This window comes from Lathamus discolor, chromosome 5 (assembly GCF_037157495.1).
Source record: "Lathamus discolor isolate bLatDis1 chromosome 5, bLatDis1.hap1, whole genome shotgun sequence".
NCBI classification, from domain to species: domain Eukaryota; kingdom Metazoa; phylum Chordata; class Aves; order Psittaciformes; family Psittacidae; genus Lathamus; species Lathamus discolor.
In genome coordinates this window covers 111984667-112005414 of record NC_088888.1, presented here as the reverse complement: position 1 = coordinate 112005414, position 20748 = coordinate 111984667, and the positions used below count along the sequence as shown (strand labels likewise).

The following is a 20748-nucleotide window of genomic DNA, read 5'->3' as shown; positions in this document are numbered from 1 at the left end:
GACCAAACCACCAAAGCTTGGTGGTCAGCAGGACACTGTGACCACCAAGTGTCCTGCTGACCCCAGGGCTCCTCAACTTGGACCCAAGACAAGCCAGGAAACAGAGGAATCATGAGCCTCTGAGTCAATGACACCAAGACCACAGTGCTGTGGCTGGTCCCAGGTCCTGCCAGCAAAGGCGCATTAGCCAACACAGTTGACTTGCAAGCCAAGGTAAGGTTGGTGCTGAGCATTTTCCCCCAAGGACAGCCAAGATCTGTTAACAGAAAGCCCTGATGATGCTGCCCACCCCAGCCCCCTCCATCATCAGTGGGCAGCCAGAGCCGATGGGTGGCCGGAGCCACTGGTGTGGCTTGGCCGGACACCACCACCACCACTACTAAGAAGGCTCAGGAGGACATGCTACAGCTCTGGGCACCAGGAATGGGGACGCGAGGAACGTGAAGAACCACCAAAGTTTAAAGGATTTTTTTTGTTTCACAGAATTTGTAATTCTTTCTGGAGAATAAAGAAACCTGAAAGTAGTTTCTCTCTCTTATTTGTTTGGTTGTCTTTGTTTTAGCATTTATCAGCGCCAGTCTTAGTGGTGTTGGAGGCGCTGCTGGGCTTCTCACGGAACAGGGAGCTTCCATCTCCAGATCAGTGGCTAAGGGGTGAGCAGGGTCAAAGCCATCCTTTTCTCCAAAGCCATTAGAATTAAAGGGACGTTATGAAAAAGCCAGACATGGTATAAACAGCTCTCCACTGCTGGCTTCCTCTCTAATGGTGTAATTTCACTCCTTCTTGAATTACCAGATTGTTTCTCAGATGAGGCAGGACTTGAATTTCTAATGTAAAAACTATCAGAAAACCTCTCAAGTCACTTTCAGGTTATCTCTATCCACCACTGAAATGGCAGGGAGGCAGAAAGGGCAAATTCCCTTCTTCCTCCTTTGCAAATTACCTTTAGAGGACAACTGTGGTGGGTTTATCATGCAAAATTGTGCTTTAGATCCATCCTGACTAGTTCATCTGTCTACTACCACCATGGGCTGAGCCGGTAAATTAAAGTCCAAAGACTGTTTTCTTGCATGGTTTCTACAACTAACGAACCTGCAGTGTGAAGCAAAAGGTGCTTTGAAGGAAGGCTACCTATGACACCAGACCCCATCCCTTTCCTGCTAATGATGTGTGTGTGCTCAGTACGCTTCTCTGCCACGAGAACCCTCCTTCTTCCCACTGGGAATGGTGAAAGATGGGTATTGTGGCTATGGCAAATACCCAGCGAGTGTGGAAACCTGATCGGGTGCCATCCTGCAAGCTTTTCAGATGGGGAAGATAAGGATCTTATTCAAGTCCTTCAGAGGTATTGTCACCACAGGGCTCAGGCTGTCTCCTGTACTGCTATCTCGTGCTCTCCAAGCACCTGTTTGTCTATCCATCTGTTGTGCCTTATTATAACTTAAAGCACAGGCTCTTTGAGGATAGAGATTGTATTTTTAGTACATCTGGATAGTGTCCATCACAATAGGGTCCTGTTTCCTCACTGGGGCCTCTCAGTATAGAAGCAATACTAATAAAACAGGAGATAATGCTGTTCTCACTGAAGTTAATGATGTTTTCCCACTGTCTGTAGAATTGGATCTTAACAAGGGAAAAACTCAACATCCTTTTGAATGGTTGCGGAATGATGGGCAGGCAGGGAACCTTCCTTCTGCAGAAATGAGACATAAAGGACAAGGGCAGGAGGTGACCAGGGAGCTACACATTGGGATGGTGTGTACAGAGCAGTGCTGCTGGAAATGGGAAGAAAAAACTCCATCCATCCTTACCTGAATTACTGTACATCCTGTGGTCGTCCACCTAACCTGCAACACAGGGGAAAAGCATGTTCAGAAAGCAGGTAATCTTATTTCCTATAAAATGAAAAATCTACACTCCCCATCTGTTGCTGCTCACTCTTCTCAGGACTGCAAACAGCTTCACATGCATTGGGATAAACGGCAAGTCCTCTGAAATATGAGGCAGGCAAGAAAGGGATCCTGCTCTCACTAAATCCTAGAAATCCCAGCACCTCTGAGGTGAGCCCATACCGCTGGGCATCTCCTAGTCCAACCTCTCCCAAAGCAGGGTCAAGCCACTGTGGGCTGCTCAGGACCTTGTCCCACCAGGTTTTGAGTATCTCCGAGGGTGAAGACCCTACAGCCTCTCTGGTCAACCTGTGCCGGAGTTCGACCAGCCTCATGGTAAGGAAGTATTTTTTGTGTTCAAGCTGTTTCCTGTGTTTCAATGTGTGCCCAATGCCTCTTGTCTTTTCACTGGGCACCACTGAGAAGATTATGGCTTCATTTTCTTTACTCTTTTCTCATCAGTTATTTACACACACTGATTTGATCCCAGCTTTCTTAGTCTTTTCATGGATTCCCCCCCGTCCATGTCCTGCTTCTACTGGGGAATCCAGCACTGGACTCAGCACCACAGGGGTGGCCTCACCAGCGCTGAGCAGATGGGAAAGATCTCCTCCATTAACTGGCAATCGTTTGCCAGACAAGGAAACCATTTGCCTTTGTCACATAAGGGCACACTGCTGCCTCAGGGCCAACTTGGAGTCCACCAGGACCCCAGGTTCTTCCCCACGGAGCTGCGTGCATTCACTTTCTTCAGCAGTGTGGCAGAGCGAATCTTCAGGCTCTCTCCTAGCAGTCTGGAGGTTACAAAATCCTAACAGCCAATACATGAAAGGAACAGCTCATGGAGAGTCTCATTTCAGGTGATACTGTCTTGGGTTCCCCTACTGATCACCAACAGAAGGCTGTCTTGGAGACAGGCAGCAGGACCATGGCACACAGTGACTGCGGGACATCCAACCTAGAATAATGTCTGGCACATGTGCAATGCATGGATACATAATGCCTGGTTTCAAGAAGGGGTAATGCAAATTGAGCACTGAGGCTGGCAGAACCGCTGTGGAGTGACATCTAACGTGACTGCATAGACAAGGCTTTGCCAGCTCCCGACTGTGCTCTTCTGTGCCTGGAAACCTTGTAGACTTCTTCTCTGGAGATGCTGCTTGATTTGCAATCCTAACCACAGAAGACTCAGCCAACTTGGGAGTCTTCCCGAATGATTTCATCTTGCTAAAGCCAGACCATGCCACTGCTATATCAAGTGTATGAACGTAAGCTTCTCCAGCAGGGAAGCAAGTTTTGAGGTGGATTAATTGGGACACAAAGAAATATGAAATACTTTGTGAAGAAACTTGCGAAGAAGCCCGGGGGCACTGCTGTCCCTAGGAAACACATGCCAGCAGAGTCTCTGTGAGGATCAGCACCTCCCTTGTCTACACCAGTGCAGAACTGGCGGATTACATGAGCTGCAAGTGATTTTTCTTCTTGCTCATTCAGGACAGGAGGAAGTAATGGGCTCACGCACCAGCCAGGGGAAGTTTTGCTGAGATGGGGATACACACAGAGTCGCTGTGCAAAGAATGAAGTTGGGGTGGGCAGAGGTTGCTGCTGGCCAGCCCCATCCGACCCCACGCACCTGGAGCACCCTGGCCATAAGTCCCTGGAGGTAACATGAGGCAGAGAATGGGTGCTTTCAGAACGTCATCTCCAACATAGCCTGCACAAATCCCAGAGCCTGATGCCCCATTGCCACGCATCCTTCAGTGGCTGGAGGAGTTCCCATAGTGTGCGCACTCTGCAGGACAGCAGTTTATGTATCGACCATTCCTTGATTCTTCTGCCAGATTTTTATCGCACTAACTTTGTGACATTAAGAAATCACTTACTCTCTGGCAGAGATAGTATTTACATTCCACACAAAGGCTTTTGGACTAAGCTCTGCTTTTGGTTACATGTCTCAGTAGTGTCCCCCTGCCGACTTCAGTGCTGCTGCAATGACTAACAGAGCTGAATTTGTCTTACTAGGTCTCTGCTACTATACATCATATTTCAGCTCTTCAAAATCCCCCTTTCCCATGCAAGATACAGTGCACATTTGGAAAAAAGCAGAAGGGTCATCTGCTAAGCATCTAAAATATTTAAGCAAAGAGGAATGTTCTAGGGCAAAAAGGGTCCTGTGATTTAGAGCCAATGCTCTAAAAAGTCCTGGTTTAGATAAAATCAAACTTACTGCACTTTTTGCTACAAACTTCTAATGTCTAATAGGGATGCACTTCAAAAAAACTTATCACATCTAATACTGATGGACAAACCATCAACAAGCGGAGCATTTCCAAACACCTGACTGCTTTGCAGAACTCACCTGACGCAAAAACTTAGGAAAATGAGCACTTCTGGTGAGAAATGTGGGCCCCACCACTTCAACTTACGCAGAAGGAAAATGTGCGTACAACAGGAAAAAGGCTAAAGTTCAGTTTGTTGATGCCGAAATTAGGTTTTGGCTCCAGTGAGACAAATGCTTGGGCTGATTCAAACCTGTCTCAGTCTGTTTCTTGTGTTTTGGTTTAAAACGTAAGAAAGCAAAAGATGAGACCCCTGAGCAAGATCTGCTCCAGAGGAAGGGCCTGGGAAGTGCTTTGGTCTTGGCTTGTGGAGTGCAACAGGAGGAGCAGATCCCCTGCAGACCCCTCCAACTCAACCATACACTGCACGGCTGTTTGCAAGTCTCACTCCACGCCTGTGATGATCACTTCCAGGCCTGGGAATAACTCTGCTTGCATGTGTCATGGGTTCATTCGCACCAAAGGAAGATGTGGTCTGGGGAGGATTAGTATGTAGACCTGCAATCCAGGGATAGTAGAGATGAAAGAGACCTGCTGTGAAACGGCACTCCTCCGACAGCACTGCCTACACAGGACTACCATCAGCAGAGTAATTCTGAACATTTGTCCAGCCAAGGTCACAGGAGGCAGTGGCTCAGCAGATGACGGCTCCACCGCTCAGGACCTTCACTGGTCACCATCCCATGCTTTGTTTTTTTCTAATACGTTCATATGAATTGGATTTCTCGCAGTGCTCGGAGCAACTCCTCCTCCTCTGACACATTTCTGTGCATGACCTTTGCTGAAAGAAAAACATTCTTGAAAGCTGAATACACATGCTGAAGGAAGCCTGGCCATGATGTCACCTCAAGTCATGGCAGATGTTGGAGAGAGCAGCACGGTGATGACCAGACCAGGCAAATAGACCTGTGCTGTGCCTGCGGGTGGTGTAGCAGCAACACAGGCTGCTCCCACCCGGAGCCACCCACGTGCAGAGCCCTCTCCTGAGACTCCAAATGGAGACAGCAAACTGGGCTCCTGCAGAAGAGCAAGTCAGAAAATGTCTTAACAGCATAGAGATTGTAGTTTGTCCCCTTACCTCGGTCCTTTCCATTCTGCATTTTTTCTCTTTCTTCTTCATCTTCTTCCTCTGCTTCAAAAAAGTGAAAATAGAAAATAAAAGCAGACATGAGACAAGGAAGTGAGAGAATAGATGCTGAGGGGGCTTTTCTGTGGCAAGGCAGAACTGGCTTTTCAGGGACAGGTGACATTGGAGGGGAAGGAGTGTCCAGGCTCCTAAGGAGAACCTAGGTGGAGAACACATCATCATCCTTCCTGTGGCATGGTGTCTGCTCACTGCTGGTGGCAAAACAGTCCCCACACCATCCTGATCAGAGGATTGCAGAGTACTAGCCAGAAGCAGTGCCTACATTGTCCAGAAGAATGGACTACTAGTGGACTACTACTTTGCCCTGGCAGTACTGGGATCAAAGTCCCTTGTGCACTATTACTTCAGCACTGTAAGAAATGAAGAACTGAACAATATATACAGAGGGAAGGAAGACACACCTTTCATGCTGAGGTCAAATCTAAGGTAGAAATATAATGGTTTATGGTGCGGTGAAAAGCTTGGAGGGTCCCTCCTGGTGCTGCAGGATTTGCCTATGCAAGGTGTTCAGTGATGCCAATGCTGACATGGGAGCAAAGCCACAAAACTGGGGACAGGCTGTACCTACAGAGACCAGTGCTTGTTCTGTGCCTGAGAGCTGGTGATTCATTCTATTTAACACTGATTAAGTTGAAGAGAGTTTATGGCCAGGCTTGTATTTATGGAGCAGAGAGTGGGAGCAGAAGGTCACATTCTTCTGCAGATGGTGGCTCGTATCTCTCTGCACAACATTTCAATGAGACCTGTGTAAACAGGTAATAGTTATTATGAGCAGTGATATCACTTCTGCCTCCTTCACATGCTGCTGAGAGCAATGAAAGGTACCGTTTGAAAACCTGAAGCATTCTGAATTGATGTGATCAAAGAGGATCTTATAGACATTTGCTCTCTTTGTTGCTTTAACAGCAGGACCGATGAGACATCCAAGAGTTACACTCTGTGCTGCTAATTGACGGCTATGGATGAGTCCTTAGTGCCAGTGCAGAAGAGATCATTGACGAAATCCAAACATTTTTAATCACAAGAGTCACAACCTGGAGCAAAATAGCTGCTTTGGGTCCTGAACCTGCCTTCTGTTGGGCAGCCTGACAGGGAAGGGCTGAGCCATCCAGCACCATCACGCCTGCTCCCTGGAGATCATCCCTGCATGTCTTTTTAAGCTCAGTTGGTGTAAAAGTGATGCCAGTGTTCTCTAGGTAGCACCAGGAGCATTAGGCTTCTGGTGCAGGAGGAGATGGCTGGGAGCAAAACCAGAGCATCTATGGAAGCCCATGTAGGGAGGGGTAACCCCAAGCAGTGTTTCCCTTCCAAAAGAATCTGTTTTCCAAGCTTGTGCAAAGGCAGGGAGAAGCAAACAGAGGTGTGGGTGGTGCACACACCAGTGTCTCACAGAACCCTCAGAGCACAATGCCTGCAGCTATATCGGGTGAGCCTGGTGCTGGAGGAGGTGTCTATTCTCACAGCTTACCTCCGGGACAATATGTGTTAAATCCCACCGACTCTCATCAGCTGAGGATAACTCATGCTTTTCCTAATTTACACAAATGAAATGATTTCAGAGACTTTCAAGGGAGCCTTCTTCAGTATCTGCATATCCTCAAGTAGGAGACTGTAATTAATTCCATTTTCACTCCCTTGTGAACCGTAACTGCCTTGCACGATCCCTGACAAGCCTGAAAGGGCTGTTAGTAGTGCAGACTCCGGCTGTTTGCCTTTGCCAAGCTGCCAGGGATCTCAGAGAAGGGCAGGAGAGCTGTGGGTCCAGCCAACCTTTCACCTCTGTCACCAGCCACCCAGGGCCACAGCCTGAGCTCAGCCACACCGCTGCAAATGTGCTCTTCTGTTAAAAGCAAAGAATAAATTACTGCAGACATCTGTTTTGGGCAGTGGGTTTGTTCACTGGGTTCCAGCCTAGAGGGAAGAGAGCTGTGTGAATCTTGAGCATGGTGATTTATTGAAGAAATACATGGCCCTTCACTGCAATGGCACCAGCGATACTGCTGTCATACATGAAAGACTTTATTAACTCACAGCTGCCTTTGCAGCCAAGACACGGGATTTAGACTGGGTGAATTTACGGCTTAGCAGTAAAATATCAACCCGATTTATAACTGTGAGTTCTTCATTAAGGGCAGTGGGAACAAAAAGCCTAACTGGTTTTAACATGGAGTTTGATAAGTTTATGAAGGGGATTATGTGATGCCACTACCGGATACAGCAATGGGCTGGGGGAGGCGTGAAACAGAAACCGTGAGGTTCAGGCTGAATACAGAATGCTTTATTTCTCCCTTAGAAGAGAGGGCAGCCCACAGACAAGCTGCTGGAATAGTAGATGATCACACACCCCATCGCTGACAAGGCTCAAGAGCCACAGGATGCATCCTTGGGCTACAGCAGGAGCTGCTCCCATACCATCAAGGTGTTCACCGGCACAGTAAAAGGGAACAAAGAAAATAATAATATTTTTTTCACAGCACCGTTTAATTATTATGTACCTTTTCTGTATGTTTGCAATTACGGCCTCTAATGGGCATTCACTGCAGAGGAGTTTCACCTGCTGCCCAAGCATTGCCATCACTAAGCAACAGTTTAGGGAGACTCAAAAATTCTGCCCTGGCTTCTGACTTGCTGGCTGGCATTGTTAAGGAGCTCTGGCTTCCAGAAGAGGGACAGGGAAGTGGCACGTCTCCTGCCTAGTGAGTGGTCTGGGACATGCCTGCAGGGTACACTCGAAAAGCTGCTCAGTGCTGCTACACAGGCATGGATCAATATGCACAGCAGAATGGGAGCTAGATGTGAGTCTGCTTCATGAATCACCAACGGTGCCACCAGCCAGGTTGGTATCCAGAGTATTGCCTTAACTATCAGTGATAAAATCACTGGACAACCTGTTCAGGAGGTACTTGGCGTTCTCAATGATGTCAGCTACAAAAGCGATGTTTCGTTTTATCGTTGAAAAAATGAACCCATATCCTCCCATGATGCTTTAAACAGTTTTTGTAAAGAATAAATCTTGAGACAATCTCATCTTCAGCCTGTGGCTTCAAGCTCTCGTTCTCCTGCTCTGTGTGTGTGCCGCTAAATTGGCTCTTACCTGAATGAAGTTCCTTCACCAGAGATGACATGGTGTTGGTGATGGAATCGGCTGCTACCAGCAGGTCATTGCGGAGGTTCCTCCTCGTACCTGGGAGCAGACAAACCGCAGGAGTTACAAGTGACCCTCTGACACTGCCCAACCTCCTCATGCCACAGTGCTTGGCCACATGTCCCTCACTGGTCCTCACCAGGGTCCCCCCTGCAGGACAGAGCTTGGTGTGCTGGTGTATGGCAGCAACCTGTCAAAGTAGCTCCTCTTAGTGAAGGATGGGGATCTGCTCTGGAACCAGTTCTGCTTGTCTGCCTGATCACCTCTTTGGCTAATTAGCTATCACACCACTCTTCTCCTTGACAAGGACTGTGATTGTATGACAGCTCAAGGGCAGATGCTTCTCTCCCCATGACAGGAGTTGCTGGGTGCTGGCCGTGACACAGCTCATCCATGCTCCTCATCTGCGCAGTCGTTATCACTGCTGGCTTCTCTGTTGCAATCAATATCACTGAGGTTTGAGCAGAATAAAAGATTACTGAATTCTTGCTCTCTTGCATTGCTGGAGGAAGCAATCTTCTTCCTCGGTGTGCCACACAGCCAGGGGATAGGCACTTAGCTGTCCCTCACGGTGACACTGACCTGCCTGGTTCCTGTCTGAACACTTGTCTTGTGCAAGGCTCTGCTTGAGGGATCCCATTAGCACCCTGAACATCTGCCACAGCTCTGCTAGAACGACAGGGACCAGCAAGGGGCCATAATCTGCAAAGGAACCATCACACTGGCTGCTGCCTGTGAAAGAGATGAGCAAGCTGCCGTGTGTCGGGGATGATGCTTATTGCCTCTTGCTTGATGATGGGAAGATAATGATCTTCTCAGCTGTCTATTCTGGTTCCCTGTGCTGGTCCCTCTGGCAAAAACATCCATATTCTTGCAGCAGAGCATCTTGCCGGTCATGGCCCAGTTTTGTAGAGCCCCAGCGCCCGCAGCCGCTGCAGACGTGACTCCGCGTCCTCACTGAGCCTCCTTTCCTCCGGCACCTTTTTTGCGCTGCGCTGTTTCAGTTTTATTTGGAGGCTTTGATGGTGTGGGGTCATGTTTTCTGCCCCGGCAGGTGGTCTGTAGCCGCAGTTTCTCAGGTTGCGGAGCTGATGGCCCCGAGCTGAGCCTTTGCCGGGAGCAGGTCCCTGTAATGGTGTGTTGGCCCCATCTCAGCCTTTCCCGTGCTTTTAACTGCTCACAGAAAATGGCTTCAAGCAGGCTGTTATCCCACCAGATGTCTGCCCTAGTGCAGCCTCCAGGAGCACCACTTTGATGCTGAGTGCCTGACCACGCTCTAAGATCTCAGAGCTTGAGATCCTGTCCTGTCATTTACTCCAGTGAGGGCATGAAGACAACACGTGTGGGATTGCCAGAGACATGTGATGTGACATTCTGCAGCTGTACTCAACTGCAATACTGACAACTGTACATTACACATTTACTTTTGTTTGAAGTCGGACGTCTCCCATTCCAGACTTGCTGCTTTAATCTTCCAAATTGGGCGCTGGCTTTTACTCCATTCTTGGCTGGGGGGTGTCAAAGTGCCTACTCCTACATTTTGCCTGTGGATTTTAGTGCTGTTTGAGCGCTGCCAGAGCATGCTACTGAGATTACGTGCTTTCTATCAGCAGCTTTCCCTCCCGGTTAGGCTGCCAACTGACCGGCATCATGCCCAACCCAGCAGCAAGGCACTGGGTCTTCCTGTGCATATGCAAACAGCATGCAATTCCTGGGGAAAAATGCAGATTTTGGCCAACAAGTCTGGGACCTGTGATACAGGGGACTCCTCTGCATCTCTTATACAATGGAGGCCTCTTTATCCAGGTCTCCAGACGTTACGAGTTCTGTCACCGTATGGGACAGGGAAACAGGGAAGCACGGCCACCATCCTACCCGATGTTACTTTTGGGAGTGAAAGGCTGTAAAATTCCAGCCTGACTCCCCTGTGAAAGAGATGAATAATGTTAATGAACTCGTTTGGACATCTACGTGCAGAAGCCACCCAAAGGCCTCATGGCTGGTGCCATTCAATTATTTATTATATACAAACACAGAAATTTTATCCTGTTTCCTGTGTTCTCCACTTGCCTTGAATTTGCCTGATTTTGCATGATTAATATGAAATAGCACTAATTGTACAGATTGCCTTTCCGGAATGATCATTCCAGGAAACTTATTAAGGAGTCTGCTGACCATTTTTTTCTTGCAAGAGTTGTTCTAGTAGTTGGATAAGCCACCACTGCGGTTATCACATGAGGAACTTCCACCTTTCTGCTGCTGGTGGTGGATCCTATTTGCCTCTGTGAAATCCTGAGGGATGTTTTCTTCTCCTTCAAGATGATAAAGAGCAGCATTAGTTTTCTAATTAGATGATGGCCTCTGTATCAGTGTATTTCAACTGGAATGCCATCAAGGCATTCAATTCTGATACTGTATTACTGCGTTCTTCCTCTGGCCAAGTGGAAGATTGAGAGATCACCTATGGAGGAAACTTATCTAATCTTAAGACTGTATCATAAAATTATAGGATCACAGAGTAGTTTGGGTTGGAAATGACCTTAAAGATCATCTAGTTCCAACCCCCTGCCACAGGCAAGTAAACCTTCCACCAGGTTGCTCCAAGCCCCATCCAGCCTGGCACTGAACCCTTCCAGGGATGAAGCATGATCAAGATCACTGGGATTCAACTCTTTAAAGGTTTCCTTCTCTAAACCTTCCTGCATTGATGGAGAAGCTCACAGAAGACTTGGCATCCCTGCCCATTCCTAGATCACAGCAGCAAGAGGTGGATCAGCACTGGAATCTTCCCTCCCTTTTCCTCCTCACTCCGTAGTGAAATTTTATAAGAATCTGGTGGATATGCAAACGTTAGCAAAAAGAATTTAAATGTTTTTGTTACACACCTGCCCCCCCCCCCCCAGTCACGTGTACTCCAGGCATTGCCTATAGGTGTTTTGCTTCCGGGGAGCCATCACCAACACTGATATCAAGCTTTTGTGATGCGGCTGCTGCACAAGTCCTTAGCCCAGCCCAGAAGAGTTTTTTACACCACCTGGTTCATTGCAACATACATTTGCAATGCTGTCAGGTGTTAAAAACCTAGAAAAAAACAAGTTTTCACTTTGGGCAATATTAACAGGTCCTGACAAAGACTATCCCGTTATGAAGCAGTCATTCAGGTGAAAGGCATGAATGAGCCCTTGATTAATTACATCAGCTTCTGCTGAAGCCAGGAGTTTGAGGAAGAGAGCTCTGGTGATTGTAAACTGTGCAGAAGGAAGTTTGCTTTGTCATGGCTTTTGCCAGGTTCTCCAAAGAAAAAAATGGATGGATTGAGAGCAAATTTGGATGCCAAAGCAATACTGTAAAGTGAAAAATGATCAAGTAGGACAGTGACTGTACTACTATAATCATGTGTTCACTACTCCTAGCAGCAGAAAGAAGATCAATTCATCTCTTTGTGCTTTCCTAATTAAAAAAGAAAAGGGGAAAATGATGAGGCAGATAGACCAGATTTTCCCAGTAACTGGTAGGACTCATTGCGCTGCTGTTCCACTTCAATCAGCCTGGAAAAAGAAAGCCAATCTGCAAAGGGGGGAAGGAGAGGCAGCTGCCAAAGAAATCAGTTGAGAGCTCTCGGCTGTAACCATCAAACTTGTTGTAGAGATGAAGAGGAGGCGACTGGACCACCCACAGCAACAGATGGAGTGTTGTGCCTCTGGTATTTGGCATCTTGCCTCCCTGGAAATGCCTTCTTCTGCTGTCGGTTCTGGAAGTGTTTAGAGAGATGAGGAGCTTGTTCCTACCAATGGGATCAGAAAAGACATATCTTCTCACAGTTGAGTTGTAGATGCTCAGTGTTTTCTGACTGGATGTTCTCCATCACCTGGCTCTGGAGAGCAAGTATCAGCCTTTCCCCATACTGAGTATGCTTGCAGTCCTCACCGGCATCACATGCCAATTATAAGTATTCACTGATACTTCCTGCTCCTCTGCTACTGTTTTGTAGTCTCTTTCCTCACCTTCTTCTGGCAGCAGCTCATTTAGGCAAGGAAGAAGATTGTTCTAGAAGGACATATCCAATGAGCAGCTGATAAATGCGAATTGTTATTTAAAATATGTTTGGTTTTGAAATATATCATCAGTTCTGGTAAGTTTATTTTCATGTTTGCTTGTTTTGAAAGGAGACTGTCCATCTGACAAAGGTATTTGACACTAATATTCATGATCTTCCCTACCCAGAATGAGAAAACACCACCTCTAGTTTTGAGACTCCGTATGATAAAACTTGTCATCTTTTAAAGAACTAACCAACCTGACCTCTGCAACAAGGCAAGGGCTCTTGTTGACTGCAAAGGACTGACACACAAGAGAGGCTGCAGTGCCCTGGCACTACAGGCTCTAAGATGTCCAATATCCAGTGGCATTTCCCATGGAGTACCAAGAGGTCCGTATGAAGGGTTGCTGCTTGCTGGTTGTCTCTGCCCACAAACAGCTGAAGTCCTAGCTAGAGCATTAGTGAAAGGTGTATTTTCTGTCCTTCTTCCTTTTATTGTCAATCAGAAGAACATAATATATGAGTAGATGTCCATCTCCAGAAATGTGGATCATGTTCAGAAACAACCTCCGCGTCTGCTGGAGGACAGACCAGGTCCTGCTGCTGTTCTTCTCACAGCTGTACATCCTGGGATACTTCTGGTATAGTAAAGATGAAGAACTCTGGACCAATATGGGTTAAAGCAAGAAAAGAGCACAGAAAACCGACAAGTCACCACTCCTGAGAAATACTGAAAACCGGCATCTGTTCCTACAGGGAATCGCTTCCTTCACCATGAGCAGAGTTGAAGTAGCTAGGACAGAAGAATCACTGATTTCCCCTTCTGCACTGAGAAGGTCCCTGGAGATAAAAAAATATTTGCCAAGTTTCTTGACACCAGACTGACAGTCATGTCTTTGCTTGCTGCCTTCCCACATCACCAGACAGCAAAGTCTTCAGTATTTGAGGAAGAGGCAGTGGTCTGCATTGAGCTGAACAAGTTTCCATTTCATCTGCTTGTCTTCAAATCTTGGAGCCCTTCTTCAGCTCACAATGGCTTTGACATGGAAAAGTTGGACTTTTTTGAAACGTAAATGCGTGCCTGTAAAACTTTTCTCTTTTAAAAGCAACAGCAGCTAAGTATAAACTCACACTACCTACAGAAGTTGGGGGATAAAAATATGTATGTCAACTGCTGCCCTGCTCTTCTTCAAAGCACAATAAGCTGTATTATTCACAAATGGACAGCTTACCCATTTGATCCAACCATACTGATTTCACTGACGAAACGGAGGACAAGGAGGACAGAGAGGAATGCAGCGGAAGCTATCTGGTAATAAGCAGACTTCTTTTGTCTACTTTTGGGGCAGTTGGCAGCAGTGAGTTTAGGCCAGAAAGTGATTATTTTTTTTCAAATGTAGAGGGGAGTAACATGTAGAAAAGTGCAAAAGAAGGAACTCCAATGGCTGGAGCAAGAAAAATGTTGTTGTCCTGTGTGTCCTTCTGCTTCTTCATCATGGTCTTCCCATCTTCTTCTCCTCTTGTTCTTTCTCTTGCCTTGCCTTGTTTTCCCTTCCCTGTTCTCCTCTCCTCTCCTCTCCTCTCCTCTCCTCTCCTCTCCTCTCCTCTCCTCTCCTCTCCTCTCCTCTCCTCTCCTCTCCTCTCCTCTCCTCTCCCCTCCTCTCCTCTTTCCTCTATTTCTCAGGTTTAGCACTTTACTTCCTTTTTCTTCTCCCCAGAGGGCTGCTGCATGTCTGTGTCTCTAGCAGAGCAGATGAGCCATTCTGCAGATGTGCACGCCAGCCTACTGCTCCATTAGGAACAGCCTTCACCAAGTTGTGCTGCAAAATTTCATCTCCCTTTCTGCCCCATAACCAGCAGAGAGGTGGGCAGCTGTTAGCTAAATACTCTGAATAAGAGAGCTGTTTGTTTTCCTACTTTTGGTCATTAAACTGCTTTTTCCGTCTTGCAAATCATAGCACAGTTCAACCACCACGTTTGAAAACATAACCAGTTTTTAATGTCTAACTGTTAAATTACTTGTGGGAGTAACTTTCTGGGGTGGAAGATCTCTTCTCCTGAGGGAAGATCATCATCACAGAAATAATTTCATTAAGTTGTAAAGATTAAAAATGTGCCCCCAATCTCTTTGATTGAGTGCAGGAAAGGGGTTTGTAATTATTGTCTCAGTATCAGCAAGTTATGCTTTTGTTATACATAGAATCATCATAGAACAGTTTGTTTTGGAAGGAACCTTAAAGATCACCCAGTTCCAACCCCCTGCCATGGGCAGGGATATGGTCCACTAGACCAGGTTGCTCCAAGCCCCATCCAACCTGGCCTTGAACACTGCCAGGGATTGGGCAGCCACAGCTTCTCTGGGCACCCTGTGCCAGGGCCTCACCACCCTCCCAGGGAAGAACTTCCTTGTATCAGTCTGAATGTCCCCTCTTTTACATGATGATGCAGTTATTAACACCAGATGTGGTTCCGTTCTGTGTGATATTCACCTTGTGTGAAAGCTTCCTGCACATCTCCCCCGACTCCAGTGAGTGAGTCCTGTGGGACGTGAGTTGGGGTAGAGCCGGCGGAGGTGGATCTGACAGGCATGGGCATGGGGCGGCTGGCTCCATGGGTGGGTGAGGACTGTGCCGAGCCTGCTGCTTGCGCCTGCACAGGAGACACGAGACACAGTTTCCAAATTTTTAACTTTTTTTTTTTTTGGTGAATATCTAAAAATAATTCTGAAAAAAAAAAAAAGAAAAGAAATGCATAAGGAAAGACGCTTCACCAAAACATGCTCAGCTTGAGCAACGTGATGCATGAACAGTAGCTGTTGTGGGAGGACCCCATGATGGTGGCATGCTGGGCACAGTGCATCACGCATTGGGCTGCACATGGCACTCACAGCTCTGCTGCTCTGGTGCAGGATCTCACCCAGTCTTCCTCGCCATATGATTACTGTGTCACTGGTCAACCGTCAAGTTGGAAAAAAACCTGGGATGGCACCGGGTCACCTTCCCATCCGTGTGCTCCAGAGGGACCCATCACCACTTGGCATCTCCTCATCCTTCCCAGAGGCAGCAGTGAGGAACCCCCCAGAGCTCCACAGTGCCACCGAGGCTCTGCAGAAGGTCCATTCCCTTTCTTACCTTATTTTTATATATTTTATAGGTTCTTATTTATTACTAAAATAGTGATTTTTAAATTTTTGATTCGACATTTTCTTCCAACCAAACCTACTCATCTCTGCAGTGCTGCTCTAAGAGCCTTGTGAGCAGCTTGAGCTGTTGCCTTCCTTCATAAGGCTTCTTGTGTTCCCCTACAGCTCTCCAAGGATGGCAAGTGACAGCCCCAAGGGTCTCTCAGGTACTGCCTACCTACCCAAAGTCGGGTGCACTTCATAGCAAATCGCAACTAAACTATTTTTTTCCTGCAGTTTGAATGCTCAGAGAAAACTGGTGTAATCATTCAGGCACAACTCCCACTGGCTTTAAAGAAGATGATGTCCCAGTGAAGCTTCCAGAGCACAACCTGAGGTTTGGCACAGGAAGGATGAGCAGGGAAAGGAGAGCGACTGACGGATGTATGAGGAGATAAATATAGGAGCCTACTGACATGCACTTACTGGCTCTTTGTTTTCAAAGAAATAATTTCAGTTAAGTACTTGGCATGTGGTGTCAGCAGGAGAGCGAGCAAGGAGGCACTCACCACTGAGGCACCTCGCTGGGTGTTTAAGGACCTTTGCAGAGAGCCTGGGTCCTCATCTGCCTCCTCTGGCTGTTCATGCACAGCCCGGATGGATCCCTTGTGCTGGGAACCTCCCCAGCACTCACCCCACTGCCCAGGAGCAAAGCATCACCCTTCCCCAAGCACTGGCCATTATTTACAAGTGCTTTGAATGCACACAGTACTACTTTATTGTTGATAATCTGGTTGTTCTCTGCAGCCACTCGTGTCTGTCAACAATCTCTGAGCCCTCTTGCTGAACTGCAAAGCTATTAGTGATCAGTTTTGCCTGGCTTTGCCAGCAAGGGTTTATGATCTGTGACTGTGTTTATGCTTAAGCACGGTCCCTATGCTGCCGTTGATTAAAGGAGAGCTACTCATAAATAATTACACGCTAAGGGCATTAAAACCGTACAAGCCCTCTGAGCAAATACCTGGTTTGTTTGTGCCGTGTGGTTTTCGTCTTTTTTTAAGCCTGTTCATCGTTTGCTCCCTTTGACGTGCATCAGTTACCGGGGCAACCCAGCTGGCACAGCGGCGATGCACAACGGTGACACTGACAGCACCCCGTGTGATGGTGACTAGGCCAGCAAACTGCAACGATGACACCACCAGCACCCGTGCAATGGTGACACCTCCAGCACTCTGTGTAACTGTGAGGGGGCCAGCACCCAGTGCAATGGTGACACAGCCACCACCCTGGTCAATGGTGGCACCGACAACACTCAATGGAATGGTGACACTGCCAGTACCCTGCACAATGGTTACACTGCCAACATCCTGTGCAATGATGACAAGACCAGCACCCTGTGCAATGGTGACATCACCAGCACCCTGTGTAATGGTGACACTGCCGGCACCTTGAGTTATGGTGACACTGCCAGCACCCAATGCATGGTGACATCACCCGCACCCTGTGCAATGGTGACACTGTTGGCATCCTCAACAGTCGATCCTTGTGCTGCTGCTGCAACACACAGCATCCACCACCAGCACATTTTTCCCATCCTCACATTGAGTGCTGCCCTGCTGCAAGGCCCTGCTTCCTATGGCAGCACCCAGGAACAGGATGCTGTTTGGGACCTCGTGGTGATGGCTGCAGCTTCACTAATCACCGCCAGCCCAGAGTTGATATTCTTACTAACATGAAAACCTAGTCATGTGTAAAATTGTCATTTTGAAACTGTATTAATAATAGGGGGATTAAAAGAAGTGAGTAAAATGTGACAGGGGTGCCTGTAGGGGGGAGGGCTGCAGGAGAAAAATAGCATATTTTGAAAGTACAATCATTAGAAAATGCACGTAACACACCAGCAACTTCACTTCCCTGCACTGAAACCTCAAATAAAACTTCAAGAAGCGACCTGAAAGTGCACAGAAATAGGCAGGACTGTCTAAATTTGTATCAATTTGTAGCAAAAGCCTGACTCTCGCTTTGTGCTCCCCATCCAGCACGTGAGACAGCATGGCAGAAGTGTTCCCATGGCTTTGGCTTGGAGGAACTGGCTCATTCCCCCTCCTCCTCCCAGACCAAATTGAACCTCAGACTTGGCAGCTGCTCAGACAAGGAAAACCAGCCCATGCACACCTTAAACTGAAAACCAGGAGCAACCCATCGCTAACAAACACCCACACTGGAGGCAGAGGACGAGGAGCAAGAGATCCCCTTTCTCAGGAGGCAGCCAGAGGAAGGTGTGGGAATATTTTATGTTTTGAAGCTTGTTCCCCAGGTTGCACCCTGTCTTGTGGGACCTCGGCACTGTTCCTGTTAAACACCAGAGACCTTCTGATGGTGGCAGGTGTGAGAGGGATGACAAATGATAAACCATCTAGAGATTTTGGTATTTGTTAAGCAAGTGTTCAGTTAATTGAGTAAGACCTCACTGCTCACTTCTCTCCCCAAAACACCTGAACTGTGAGGGGACACATTTCACCCTGTACAACAAACCTGGTCCATCCCACCCGCCTCCACATCTGGCCCATGGTGTTTTTTGCAGATGCACACACTCCTTGGCGCAAGGGAAGACCTTGCACCCCACAGCTGCCCACACAGATGGGCTGGTGGTCAAAGTCAGGAGACAAGCACCCAAACAGCCTCCATGTACATGGAGGCTTCACTGCTCAGGGAGGAAATCTTTTTTTCACCGTCATTCACCACTGAGACATGCTGTCTACATTTACATTCTTAGAGTAAGTGCCCAAGCACCTGAAATGGATGTATTCTTTATTTTTTTTAAGCACGGGGCACACAGATGGGCCGTGCTGATTTGCATGCTGCAGCCACTGAAGCAGAAGGGCTAGGAACATCCCTCACCCACTCACGGGTATAATTCCTGGAAGCTGAGGTGATATTGAGAGCAGCTCGTTAGGTTACACACAGACAAGCCACTTCAATGGGGAGCAGTGCTGAGATGGATAGAGTTGGATGGAGAGTTATGTCTCCTGCTCCCCCGTCCGCATGTATGCTCACATCACACAATGCACACCACAGCACTTAGCAGCTGAAGGAGGATCTGAAAGTTTTTGGTTCAGTGAAGACTTGAAAATCATCTTCACGAGAAACATGCTTTGTCCCAGACTGCTGGTTGATAACGTGACTGCAGCTGAGGACTGCAGGGCTGCAGGTTCCAGGCTGAGGGTGCTGCACTGGGACTCTGCTGCCCCCAGAACATCACTCACTTCTGACCTAGAAATGGAGTGAGAAAGCATCTGCTGGCCAACACAGACACTCATCAATGCACAAGAAGAGCTCAACCTTCTGCCTTAGTGCAGCACCTTCTAAGGGACAGGCAGAAATGTTGTGGTCTGAGCTGCATCTGCATGTGTACCATGTGTGTCAGCTTTCAGGGCATGGGACAAACCCCTCCAGGTTTGTATCTCTAGGAGGAAAGAAACAATCCAATCTCTGTATGGGCAATTCTTCCCTGTGAGGGCGGTGAGGCCCTGGCACAGGTTGCCCAGAGAAGCTGTGGCTGCCCCATCCCTGGCAGTGTTCAAGGTGTTCCTGCTCATGGCAGGAGGTTGGAACTGGATGAACTTTAAGGTCCCTTCCAACCGAAACCACTCTGTGATTCTGTGACTCTTCTGTTTTCTTGGTATATCTGAGTCCACAGTACCCATCAGATGGCCACATTTTTCATGAGCGGAAATGACACCCGGCCAGGTGTAGGATGGGGTAGGATGGTCTAAGATAGGGTAGGAGACCTGCATGAGTCTCTCTGGGCTGAATGAGGAACTGAGCATCTCAGGATGATAACACCTTTCTGCTCATAGCTGAACCCGACCCAGGCTGAGCATCAACGGGGCTTTCCCAGGCCCATGCAGAAATCAGGCATCAAAGGCATGAAGAAAAGTAGAGACCATCACTGCACAACTTAAACCAGAGATGGATCAGGGATGGAATGGGCAGCAGCTTGGGGAAGAAAAGGAAGAAATAATGAGTCCAAAGAAAATATGTAACAATGCATTTACCAAATTACAAGTCAAAAAATACCAGTTCAACCTCAGCAGCATCCTCAGGGCGTGTGTAGGGGATGTTCACTACTGACATACTTTGGGTAACGCTTTCTGAACACACTCTGCAGGGAACGCTGAAGCAAAAACTATTACTGTATCCAGTGGCTGGATATGCTCCCAGTGCAAGCATGCACATAAACAACTACCTGGAGGAGAGGGAATAGGTGCTTTTCATGATCTGGGCTGTGCACAGTTCTCTAGCACCTGGTGATATCTGTTTCTCTCTAATTCCAGACTAAAAAAAAAAAAAAAGGCAAAACAACTCCCCCCCATCCAGTCAAATAATATCAATCTATTTTATATATTGATCTCTCTTCTTGTACTTTACACTGCACTTGAAACCTTAACATGCTTGCGTGTTTTCCCTCCGCACCAAATGATGAGTCTTGTGGAAAAATGATGCATGTGGAAAAATGAGGGGGTATGGTCTCTAGTAGTGATGCAGTTACAGAAAGCAGAAATAAGAAGGTATGAGCTGGCATTTCCTAACCGTTAGCATCACTGTGCCACCCCTCATGGCTCTCAGGCAGCGTGGTGCCTGTTGGACCCCAAATGCTTCTGCAGCCACTGGGAACTCAGAGGTTGACCCAGTAGAAGATGCTTGAGGGCAGCAGTAGACACCAAGGACACTGACTGTGACAATGCACTTCACCAACAGCTGGGCTCACCCTGCAGAGCATGAAACCAGTCCTAGAAAGCACTTTGTCTTCTGAGAGCAAGACAGACACCTGGGGCAGACAGAGAGGGAGCAGCACAGAGGCCCTGCATCTACGGCAGCCACCACACCACCCAGGGGTGCAATGGCACAGTGCTGGGGCCCAGTGTGGGGCAGAGGAAGCTGTGGGAGGACACACGGGTGTATCCGTGCCTCTGCAGTTGTGGGAAGTGAACCGGGACAGCCCGGAGGCAGCACACAATGACTAATGGGTACGCTTAGGGATGGCTCCCAAGGCTGAACTAGAGGC

General features: G+C 47.8%; 1 protein-coding gene across 12 annotated transcripts in view; it reads right to left on the bottom strand.

Moving 5' to 3' along the window:
• DTNB (dystrobrevin beta) overlaps positions 1-20748 on the bottom strand; it is a 198546-nt gene that overhangs the window by 418 nt on the left and 177380 nt on the right. For 11 of the 12 annotated variants that reach the window (XM_065682020.1, XM_065682021.1, XM_065682023.1 and 8 more), the window contains 4 exons: positions 15049-15208; positions 8470-8559; positions 5307-5360; positions 1812-1847 (listed from right to left, as the gene is read on the bottom strand). In XM_065682020.1, the coding sequence (XP_065538092.1) occupies positions 1843-1847; positions 5307-5360; positions 8470-8559; positions 15049-15208 (309 nt within the window). In that variant the 3' untranslated portion in view covers positions 1812-1842. The remainder of the gene's footprint in view (positions 1-1811; positions 1848-5306; positions 5361-8469; positions 8560-15048; positions 15209-20748) is intronic. The other variant, XM_065682019.1, reaches the window with a different exon arrangement.